This window comes from Populus trichocarpa, chromosome 9 (assembly GCF_000002775.5).
Source record: "Populus trichocarpa isolate Nisqually-1 chromosome 9, P.trichocarpa_v4.1, whole genome shotgun sequence".
In the NCBI taxonomy this organism is placed as follows: Eukaryota; Viridiplantae; Streptophyta; class Magnoliopsida; order Malpighiales; family Salicaceae; genus Populus; species Populus trichocarpa.
In genome coordinates this window covers 12905135-12917463 of record NC_037293.2, presented here as the reverse complement: position 1 = coordinate 12917463, position 12329 = coordinate 12905135, and the positions used below count along the sequence as shown (strand labels likewise).

The 12329-nt window shown below is 34.2% G+C and overlaps 1 protein-coding gene across 1 annotated transcript; it reads right to left on the bottom strand.

The window, feature by feature from the left end:
• Positions 1-7853: 7853 nt before the first annotated feature.
• Positions 7854-10243, bottom strand: LOC7463352 (3-hydroxy-3-methylglutaryl-coenzyme A reductase 1). Its single transcript, XM_024607975.2, has 3 exons — positions 8937-10243; positions 8493-8839; positions 7854-8362 (listed from the first exon to the last, which is right to left on the bottom strand). The coding sequence occupies exons 1-3, from the start codon at positions 10114-10116 to the stop codon at positions 8120-8122; spliced, it is 1770 nt and encodes a 589-aa protein (XP_024463743.1). The 5' UTR covers positions 10117-10243; the 3' UTR covers positions 7854-8119.
• Positions 10244-12329: the final 2086 nt, after the last annotated feature.

Below are 12329 nucleotides of genomic sequence, written 5' to 3'. Positions count from 1 at the left end.
TTTGAAAGAGGATATATACATATTTATATACTTTATAATTGCGTGCTAACAACTTATACGTACCTACTTAATTAGTGTGCGATGAGTTGAAGGGAATTAAGACAGAAAAGAAAGATATGAGATGAGAGTAAAGGAATTGAAGGTGGAATTATTAGGTTGAACAAGGATTAATGCATGGTTAAAGGTGGGTGGGAGGCACGTCGGAGTGATGAATATGCATGATAAGAAAATAATCGGAAGCTAGAGGAGGTGGAGGTGGGATTTATTGTCAGCGACAAAGTCTAAATATTATATTAAAATACTATGGATGAAGGAATAGGAAGCGATAGCAAGCAAGTAGTAGTGCAGGCACGCTTCAGCACACCCCCCCTCCCCTCTCTCCTCCACGTTCATTTATATAATTACTACTACATATGTATTTATTTTATCGTAAATTAGGGTTTTGTTTACAAGGTCATATATGTGTATCATTAATTATGACAAGCCATTTGGTTTGGTGAAGGATTTATTAATTATATGCCTCAGTGATTCATTTTTAATCCAAATTCCAAGAAACAAGCCTATATAAATCTCTCACAAGCACACTCTAGAATTAATTAATTAATTTTCAGTGTCTCGTATACATAGACAAGATTTCCTTTTAAATTTTTATATTTATGTGAATATAAATTTACATACAAATTTTTTCACCTATATAAACAATACAAAGTTCTACGCAGTATAATAACATAACTAGACATAAAAAAAATATTAATCACAACAAAAAAACAAGTTCTGAAAATCCAATAAAAATGACCTATTAACAAGCTATGAGCTTTAAAAAAAATAATGAGATGGTGAATTCAACAACTCAATGACTTGATAACATTCAATATATACACACGAGATAAGACAACAATGAGAAATACACACACACGCACGTACGCACACACGCACAAATATGACTTTAGGTTCTTACATGAAAGTTTCTCAAATAGGTTATAACAAGAATAACATAAGGTATAGGTCATAACAAGAATATCATAAGGTAAGGCTCGTCAAAAAATCAAAATGCAATGAGCATGACGCTCTGTACAATGAGATGATCAGTCATCATAGGTTGGTGACTCCCCCGACCAACTAGGATTCAGATAAAATGTGCACAAAGACTAACATTGCCCTATTAGTATGGGTATTCTGACTGGCATACCATAGATTCATATCATAATCAAACAAACAGATTCATATCTCAATGCTGAACTCATGACATCAATCAAATAAGAAGCAATCAATTCAGAAGTATATAAGGGTTCATATTAAAGATTTAGTTTCAATAAGTGATCATGCTTAATCATAAATAATAAATAAATAACAATATAAGAATTACCAAGAAGCACTATCAATTCCATATTAATAATTCAAGTATTTATATTAATCCTTTAGCAAATAAAAAATTATTCACTCATCTGACTCAAAAGTAGAAATAACACGGAAGCAAATACCGAAGGCAATCCTACTAATGTCTCACATGTAGAATATCAAGATTATTTAAACACAAAATGAGACATACTAAAAATGACTCAAAAATAATATACAATCTATTTAATACACTTAACTTAAGGTCTAACTCATAACTCTATATGTTTATGAACCAAACCGACCATTTTTTCTTAAAAACTCAAAAATCAAACGATTTCCTCGAAATCTAATTCAGAATAAAAAACAATCATAAAACTTGATAATAATTCACCAAATAAATCTCAATTATTCATCAAACCAATCTGAAAAAATAAAATTCCAGGTAGGGACCATTCTGCAATTTTCTCAGATTTTTAGAAGGTAAATTATAATTTTATCAAATTGAAAGACCAAACAGCAAATGTCATAAATTCATAACTATACTGAAATTTTGCCTATTGTTCATCCTCAAATCTGTCCATAATCTTGAATTATGCTCCAAGGATCAATTTGCTATATATCCAAAGCTCAAAGACTAAACTGTAAATTTTTAAAATTGAGGGACCAAACTAAAATTTTATCATCTTCAACCTCAAGACCATACTATCCAGATTTCCAACAAGAATGTTTCATGGTTTCTCAACACTCTTACTCTTACACCCAACACATCAATTAAACCAATTAATCTTAAAATTATTATTCATAACAAAATCATTTAAAATTCAACAATAACAATTAATCCATAACATTTTAATCAACTCATCAATTAAACCCGAAGCATAATCTTTGAAACCCTAATCTTCAACAAATTCAAAATCTTAACTAATAACAACTCTTATGCATATTAAAGCATAAAAATTACATTAACAACTTATTTCTTTTAATTTTATTCTTTTTTATGTTCCTTCTTCTCCTTTATTTTCTCTCCTCCTGGTTCTCTCTTTCTCTCTCTCTCTCTATCTTTAATTTCATATCTCTTTTTCTATTTTTTTTCTATTTATATTTATCAACTCATATGCAATTATCTCAATTCCCCTTATTTTATTATACTTAATAACTATCCCTTTAAGGGCATTGTTACCTTTTCCTATCAATTCTTTCTCTTTTATATTAAAATATTACAATCTCCTCACCTTATAAAAGTTTTATCCTCAAAACTTGACAAAAAGCTAACATTTACCGAGACTATAAAAAAGATGAAGATACTCCTCGCGCATCTTATCCTTGAGCTCTCATGTCACTTCCTCACGTGAATGGCCTTTCCACTTCATCTTCACTGAAGCTATATCCTCCGATCTAAGCTTCCTTACTTGTTGGTCCACTATAGTTTCTAGTTGCACCTCATAGGTCATATCATCTTTAAACTCAATTAGTTGAACCTTTAACACATGAGATGGATCCGACATATACTTCTGTAGCATAGAAATATGAAATATCAGATGTATAGCAGACAAGTTCGGTGGCAGTGCTAACCTATAGGCAACTGTTACAACCCTCTCTAGAATATCATACGGTCCAATAAATCAATGACTTTACTTGTCTTTCTTCCCAAACCTAAACATTTTCTTGGTCAATGATACCTTTAAAAATACACAATCACCCACAGAAAACTCTAAGCCATGCCTCTTCTTATTCGCGTAACTCTTTTGTACTCTAAGCTGTCTGAAGTTTCTTCCTGATCACTTTTATATTCTCTGAAGTAATCTGAATCAATTATGGTCTCATAAGCCTTTTCTCACCAACCTCAAACCAACAGACCGGCAATCTACACTTTCAACCATACAAAGTCTTATAAGGCATCATTTATATCCTAACCTAATAACTATTGTTGTAAGCAAATCTCACTAATGGTAGGAACTTACTTCAAGATTTGAATAGTCCTCTCAGACTGACCATTTGTCTAACGGTGAAAAGTTGTACTCAACTGTACTTTAGTACCCATAGCTTCTTGAAACTTCATCCAAAATCGCAATGTAAACTGCAGACCTCTATCCGAAACTATTGAGATTGGCACTTCATACAATCACACAATCTCGCTAATAAACATTTCGATCAACTTTGCATATTGTAATCTTAACTGGTAGAAAATTGGTTAATTTTGTCAACATGTCGACAATCACTCATATCAAATCAGAACCTTCTGACTCCTAGGCAATCCTATCACAATGCCCATAATGATTCTTACTTTCATTCTGAAATCAATAATAGTTGTAGCTGAGTAAATTATGGTGTACTAGAAATCCAATGAAAAGAGACAATTGGGTTATTTAGGACCCACCGTTAGAGTTGTTTTTTTATCTTATATCATGTTCTTATTGGATCCACTCTTTCTTATTTAATATAGTTTTTTTTTTGTGTTTAGCCTGATTTTTACCCCCAAAAATGAATTTAATTAGTATTGTGTGCAGCAATAATAATACACAAAAATTGAATATACCAGTGCATCCTATTTTCATTGAGTATTTATTATTTTCCCACTTTCTTCAATCTTAATTATACTAAAGATCTCTTTAATTACGCGCGGGATGGAGTTTCTTAATTTCCATGGGTTGTAATAATGGATATATATGAACATAAAAATAATCTTGACCCTTGACCACCATTCTTGTGCATGCATATGTATATATATATATATATATATATCTGTGTTTGTGTGTGTGTGTGTGTGTGTGTGTGTGTGTGTGTGTGGATGATTTAACAAATTATAACCAATATCGATTCTGTTTCGTGAAGCAAATTATATAATGGATCGATTATCAAGAACAGAATTCTGTAGCTGTGTTTGCGTGGATGCAAGTACTTAGGGTTTATTTTATTTGACCATTAAACGTTAAGAGAAGATCAGAATCCGACGTGACACATGAGATCAAAGACTAGAAATCCATGAAGAAGGAGCAGAAGACGACCGAATATATATATATATATCATCATTCCACTCAGTCCACGCACAGGCACAATAATAATAATAATAATAATAGAGATGATGCCTTGCACAATCAAATGAAATGAAATCATAGATGATGGGCTACCACTATCTATACCCAGATATCCCAGAATGTAAAGTAATTGCCTTTTAGAGCTCCTTGATTAATTGATTGCTTAGTGCATCGTTCGTTTGCGTTCTTCTTCGGGTAGACACATACAAGCTGAGGCCCACGAAACGGAGCATGAACTGAGACATTAAAGCCCATCACCAAAGGCCTCACCAATGCAGATAAGGCCCAATTTTATTCGGCTCAAACATAGATTCAAACAAGCGACGTGGAGGCCCTCCACAAGCCCAGCCCAGCAAGATATTTAGATTTAGGGTTTAGAGTATATATATATATATATAGCAGGGAGATGATGATAATCAGGGATCCAATAATAGATTATTCCGCACGAAGTGCCTTTAACTGTCTCTTCTTCTTTCTTGTTTTTACCGGGAAGAATGGCGAGTGGTCCAGGTCAAATGATTCCTCGCTTTTGATCAAGTCAACTTCACAGCCTGCTGCCAAGATTGACAAATATTCTAGCGTCCTGGGATTATATGTTTTTAAAATGTTTTTTTATTTAAAAATATATTAAAATAATATTTTTTATTTTTTAAAAATTATTTTTAGCATTAACACGTATAAAAAATAATCTAATAATACTAAAAAATATTAAAAATTAAATTAAATAAAAATATTTTTAAAACGAAAAAACAAACGAACGGGTATATCTATCTTATCTTTGCTATCGTTGTTTCTGTACTCATTTTTCCAATCCCTTTTCTTTCCTTTATGTTTCCACTCACACACTTATATATTTCTTGTCCTAATTCAATGGTTTTACTGTGTCTTTCCTCTTTGTGTGTGACCTTTTACCAAACTGCTTTGTAGTGTTGTAATAAATTGACTTCAATCATAATGACTCTGACCTCAGCCCCTAACAAGAACAGGGGGATACCCCTCCACTTGCCAAACTTCACGTCATATATAGGAAACCATCTCTATCCTATTATTATATATAAATGTAAATAAGATATCAAAAATATCGAGAATTTTCCATATTCTTATTAAATTAATCTAGGTTAATTTTGAACCGTCTGAGAGCTCGCTTCATTTAAATTAATTTATTTTATAGATTTAAATACAAACTTAATAATCAATAAAGGTATGATTTAGTTTTTAAAAAATTTCAAGATGATAATTTTAAAAAAATATTGAGACAGTGATAGATTTGATCGATGTCGAGCCCCCTCACAACCCGAGTCATAGCTTCTATTAGGTTTAATAACTTTTTTATAAATTTATTTATTTAATTATATGATAAAAACATATACTTACAAAATTAAACACCAACCTAAAATATAGATACTTGTTTGAGACAATTATCCCTAGAAAACAAACAAAAATCAATAAAGCAGTCTATTTCCCAACCAAGTCAATATTAAATAATGAAATTAAAAAAAAAATTTAAAAAAAAAACATATCCTATTGGTGGGTAAACTCATTAAACTTGTGAATTGGATAAGTTAGGCTAGTACGCCTAACCTGTGAACTAAGTTATGGAATTCATTGGGATTATAATTTGTTTCTTTTTTCAAAACTATTTTTTATTTAACTATATGATAAAAAAAATAGATGATTACAAAATCAAACACCAACCTAAAACCGAGATTTTTTTTAGATCACGATAACCTTAAAAAGGCAAAACAAAACCAATTATGAAACTGAATTCTCAATTAACCCAGTATCTTAGGATGAAAAAAAAATAATTTAAAAAAGTTAAACTTGCTAGACCAACAAACCAAGTCAACCACCCAAACATGTGAATAGGTTCAAGGACTTTATAAAATCTAATAACATAACTTTTTTTCTGAAACTATTTTTTTAACTATAAAAGAGAAAAATAAATGATAAAAAAAATTAAATCCAATTAAAATAAACAAACACCCCCACCAAACTCGTAAATCATGGCAACCTGGGTTACCCTGGCAAAATATGCTAGCCTTATAGAAAGGTAAAATAAAAAGAAACAAATTATGAAGTCAAATTCTATACGATCCCAATATTAAAAGATGAAATCAACAAAAAACAATTTGAAAAAACATTCATATCAAAAATTTTAAAACAAAAAAGCAAAAAAGAAAGAAAGCAAAACACTGTTGATTACTATTGTCATTCACAGTACAATGTGTGTGGGTTAACAGTGGTTTCCTCATACCCTTTAATTTTTGTTACTTTATAAAATTTAATAACATGATTTTTTTTCTAAAACTATTTTTTTTAACTATATGAGAAAAAATAGACAATAAAAAGTCAAGTTCGATTAAAAAAAGAAAGACAACCCACCAAACTCGTAAACCAGGACAACTTGGGTTACCTTGGCAAACCCGTAATCCATGTTAACCTTATATAAAGACAAAAAAAAAAAAAAGCAAATTGCGAAGCTAAATTTTCAACAATCTCAATTTTAAAAGATGAAATCGACAAAAATAGATTTGAAAAAAAAATCATAACAAAAATTCAAAAAGAAAAAAAAAGAAAAGAAAAACACCGTGGATTACAAATTTTTGTTGGGTGAATAGTGGTTTTCCCCACTTTCTTTAATTTTTGTTACTTCATAAAGTCTAATAACATGATTTTTCTCTAAAACTATTTTTTTAAAAAAAACCTACCAAATCCATAAATTGAAATAATCTGGGTTACCTCGACAAACCTGCAAACCACGCTAATCTCATTGAAAGAAAAAAAAAATTACAAAGTTAAATTATCAACCATCTCAATATTAAAAAAATAAAATCGATAAAAATAATTTTAAAAAAAATCATAACAAAAAAAAAATAAAAAGGAAAGGAAAAGGAAAGGAAAAAAGTGGTTCAAGAAAAAAAAACAATATAGAAAAATACTCTAACAACCCACAATATTTTATAAGAAAAGATGTAGTGTTTTCCCCACATGTTTTACCTTTTCTTTTATATATATATATATATATATATAGAAGTCATCATTGAAATTGGATAAAAAGTTTAGATAGAGTCAATAAACACTAAAGAACACAATAAAAGGAAAAATTAATTAGACAAAAGGATATAAAATAAAAATTAAAAATTAAAAGAATGAAGATAAAAATTAAAATAAAAAAATAGAACTAAATTGTTTGGATTAGAAGGTTAAATTAAAATGAAAAATAACTCAAACAAAAAAATAAAAAATTTAGGATAAAATTAAAAGAACAACACTCTATAAACTTAGATTATTAAAAATTAATAAAACTTTTATAAAATAGTTAAAGAAAAATCACTTGGTTGTGGGTGGCAGATGCAAACCTAAAAGAAGGTTGTTGTTATGTATTCTGTGATGTGGATATCAAATCACGAAGAATATACAGTGTATGGACAAAAGAAACAGGAGATGAGAATATTCAAGTATTTAACGGGCTGTAGAATCTTTCATGAACAAGAAGAAAATCGCTTTAAATGTTTGGATAATTTTACACAATTTTCAGAACATATTTCTTAAAAGAAAAAAATAACAACAGAAAGAAAGAACGAAAGAGAATACACATTAACATTTTCTATGCTGATATCCATTTATTCTGTTTCCTTTCCTATCCTCTCTCTTTCTCTCTGTCTTCTGAACTGCCTAATCGACAGTTCATCATATGACTCGTCTTATGGATCTCTGCACCGTCCCAGGGCATTCTTGCCTCAATTTTACGAAGAAACCTTGGAAACATCTTTCTTTGACCGGTTAAACTTCATGTGGCTACTGACAAGTTGTCCAGCTGCAATAGCGGACATGAGGGAGAGCTCTGCAGCGAGAACAGAACCAGCTACAATGGAGGCCAGAAGCCTTGCGTTTGCTCCCGGTGTCTCTTTGCTAGCACCCTTCACCCCGAGCAGGTTCAAGCATGCTGACTGGGATGCGAGCTGGGTACCTCCTCCAACTGTACCAACCTGAAATGATACGTTATATAAGCAAATTAGATACCAACCACAACATCCGACAACCATATAACAATTTCAATTGCCATGTCTGATTTAAAGAGCACAAGCGAGTAAGATAGGAATTATCAATGTGAATTACCTCAATGGAAGGCATAGTCACTGAGACATGAAGATCCTCTCCGCCATTAAGAGGTTCCATCATGGTAATGCAGTGAGAACTCTCTACGTTCTGCGCAGGATCTTGGCCAGTGGCAATATAAATAGCAGAGACAATGTTACTAGCTTGAGCGTTGAAGCCGCCGAGAGCTCCAGCCATGGCAGAACCAGTAAGGTTCTTGAGCATATTAAGCTCTACCAAGGCCCCCACGTTAGTCTTCAACACCTTCCTCACTACATCACCCTTGATGATTGCCTCGCACACTACTGACTTGCCTCTTCCTTCAATCCAGTTGACAGCGGAAGGCTTCTTATCAGAACAGTAGTTTCCTGATAAAGAGCATCATATATATATAGACATCAGTTTCAATACAAATAACAACTGAACAAAACATGATCATAGAATCAAGCAAAGAAGCTAGCTTACCAGAGATGCCAAGAACGTCCATATCAGGGAAATCTTTCTGGAGAAAGTCCAAAACATTCTGAACACCTTTAGAAACCATGTTCATGCCCATAGCATCACCAGTGCTGCAGGAGAATCTCATGTAGAGATTCTTGCCAGCAAGAGCACACTTAATGTTCTGAAGTCTACCAAATCTGCTAGATTTGTTAAAAGCCGTGGACACAACCTCAAAATTGGCAGGATCCTCCAAGTAGAACTTCAATTGAGCAGCTCTTTTAGCAGTTCCAAACCTCACAACAGGTGCTCTAGTCATGGCATCTCTCAACAACACACTTGTAGCACCACCAGATAAATGAATCGCTTTACAACCCCTATTCGTACTAGCCACCAAGCAGCCTTCAGTTGTGGCCATTGGAACGGAGTACTCCTTGTCATCAAGCAACAAAGGCCCAGCAATTCCTACAGGAATCTGCACATACCCTACTGGCATCTCACAGCACTGCCCCAAAATAGACTCGTAATCAAAACCCTCCAAGGGCAATCCAGATAAAGACTTGCAAGTAATCCTCTGCAAAGCCTCACGCCTTATTGCTGCAGCACGCTTGCAATCACCCAATTTAGACTCGAGTGAATATGACGGGGTTTTTCCAGCCACCACAGAGTTGATAATCTCCTCATCTTCTTCATTTAAAGTGGTTGGAAATGGGATTTCATCGACAACCTTAGGCTTGAGGGGAGGAGAAGGAACCACGGCGAGTTTTTGTGGTGGTGCAGTGCAATCAAGAGCCTGTCCGCAGCGAACTTTGCGGGCATCTTCTTTGAGAAGATCTTCTTCATCTTCGTCGTCGTCTTCGGCAGCCCAGACATCAGGAGAAGGACGGAGGATAAGGGACTGAACGAAGTCGATGCCGAAGAAACCAAGCATATAAATGAAAGAAGCAACAAAGGCAAAAATAGCAACGATGTCGGAGAGAGTGACAAGATGAAGAGGAGTAGAATTGCGAATCTTCTCACGCCAACGAGTAAGCAAGAAATAAACAACGGAGAAGAAAACGGTGAAGAAGAGAGCGTTGGTTATATATAAAGGAAGGGGTAATGCATCGGATGCTTTTGGGCCAGTCAATGCACTACTTTCATCGTGATCAGTTAATTTACGAAAGGGTTTGGTGGTGGTGGTCGATCGCCGACGAGTCCCCTCCATTATGGCGGCGGCGGTGGTGAATAGAGGAGGGAAGAACCGAGCGGCGGATCGAGAAATGAGAAAGGCAGAGAATAGAGGGAGTTTGTTAGTGTTGTGTGTTGGGTCTGGATGGATGGTGAAGCGATGGAGTAGAAGCGGGCATATATATACAACTACTGGTGGTGACTTTTGGATTAATATCTATCCTAACGCATCACGCTGATAAAAAAAAAGACAACATGCAGTAAAGTAATTAAGAAGGGAATTTGCATGTGGCAAAGGAGGACAAGACAAGGTCCCAATATTCCATTGCATGAGTCAAAGCTAGCTAGCTAACTAGGTAATATCCTAGCTAGCGAAGTGGGTGCTTGTTTCTTGTATGTTTCGCAGCTGCTTCTTGATTTTATGGGACAGTACCGTTTGTGGGCTGCCGTTGCCTTACCAGTTACCACTCTCTTGGACCAAACCTCTCCCTTCTTGTCTTTATTCATCCATCTTCTCTCTATTCATAAATATCGGAGGGGCACTCCACGATATTCTTCAACGCTCGTGTTTTGTTAATTTTAACCATGGATGGATAGAGGGAGGTTGGTGGTACAATTAAAGATGCCAAATTTTGTTTTCTTCCTGGAATCTTTATATATACATATTCATTCAACACACGAAACAGATAATTAAAAGCCGGGTCTAAGTACGTGCGTCCATGCAACGGAATTTTAGAGATCAAATTAGCCCTAGTTAGTTTAATTTGCTGCTGGCTGTTACTTGAGACGTCCTGATATATTACAGCTTGCATTTTATCCAACAAAACAGGACCGATGGGGAGGGATTAAGCATTCTCGCAAAGGATTGGTAATTTCCCATGGAAAAAACATTGAGGAATCATTAAAACGTACGTGCTCCCCTCCGAATGAATGCTTGTTAGTGACCCATCTTTTCTCTGTAGACTATTCTTCAAGGCCACACCATGCATGCTAGCTAGGAAATTAAGGGTGAGCATGTTATGTTGCTCGTGATGTAGTGGTACGTACTGATCCCAAACGGATTCTCTCTATTAATTATTGCCTTCTTATTCGTGATGAGGTAAGTAGTAGGAGAAAGTTCAACGGAGAAAAAACAATTATTTAATGCCTTTAGACTTGGTAGATATTATTATTAAAAACACTAGCTAGATTCATAGACGTCTGGGTGTTAAATTCTAAAATTTAGATCAATTTATTTAATATATTATTATATTGATATCTAAAAATAATATTAATTTAATACTTTGACACACACACCAATTCAGATCACCTAATTCAATGGTGAAAAATAGACATCGTCAAAGCTCTTCGCATCACATTATGCATGTAACTTTTGCTGCTATGATCGTGAGCTCTATCCAGGTTATGATCAGTACTTGCGAGGGTCAATTCGTCTGAGCTCTTACTGGATGCCATAATATTGAGCACTCAATTCTTCATCAATCGGGTACGTGGATCTATATGCTCTGGGGTGTAATTAACAGAGTCTGGTCATTAAGCACAGTGGAAAAACAGGATTGCTTGTTCCTAACAACTAGCAATCAAATGATATTAACCCCAAGACGGCAAATGAGAACAAATCGCAGATTGCAGATTCGATGAGGAATAAAACCCTGAAGAAGTCTGCCACCACCCTACAAATTGCACAACCCCATGTCATGTATTTCGCAAATTAATTAGAGAGGTTGGATCCATGCATGTATCCAAGTTGATTATATTATTACAAAATGCGACCATGACCACTACATTCTAGTGATTAAGCTCTTTCCAGTTGACGGTAATAATCAGTGGTGCTTGATGGAAAATGATCTCTCCTACCGTGATTTCACTCTTGCTCCTTCTTTCCATCACTGGCTGGCTCCTCATGATCGACGACCATAATCCTCCCACAAATTAAGTCCATGATATAGATCATGCATGCATGCCCTTCTCTCTTGTAAAGTCGAAGGAATTAAAACATAAAATGCATGCAATCCCCGCGGCATCCCCAATATCTTAATTCCTATGTATACATCTCTTTCGATTTAATTAAGCATGCTCAAATCCATTGATTGATTAAGATCGATTGTGTAGTATTTCCTCGTATACATGCCACATCCTAGCTAGGTGCTTGATATTCTGCATGCTCTTATAATAACTAAGCATATGGGAGGCGCCATGTTAATTGATTGTTCTGTAAGTCTTCTCATCATCCGTTTTCTTGCCGTGAGA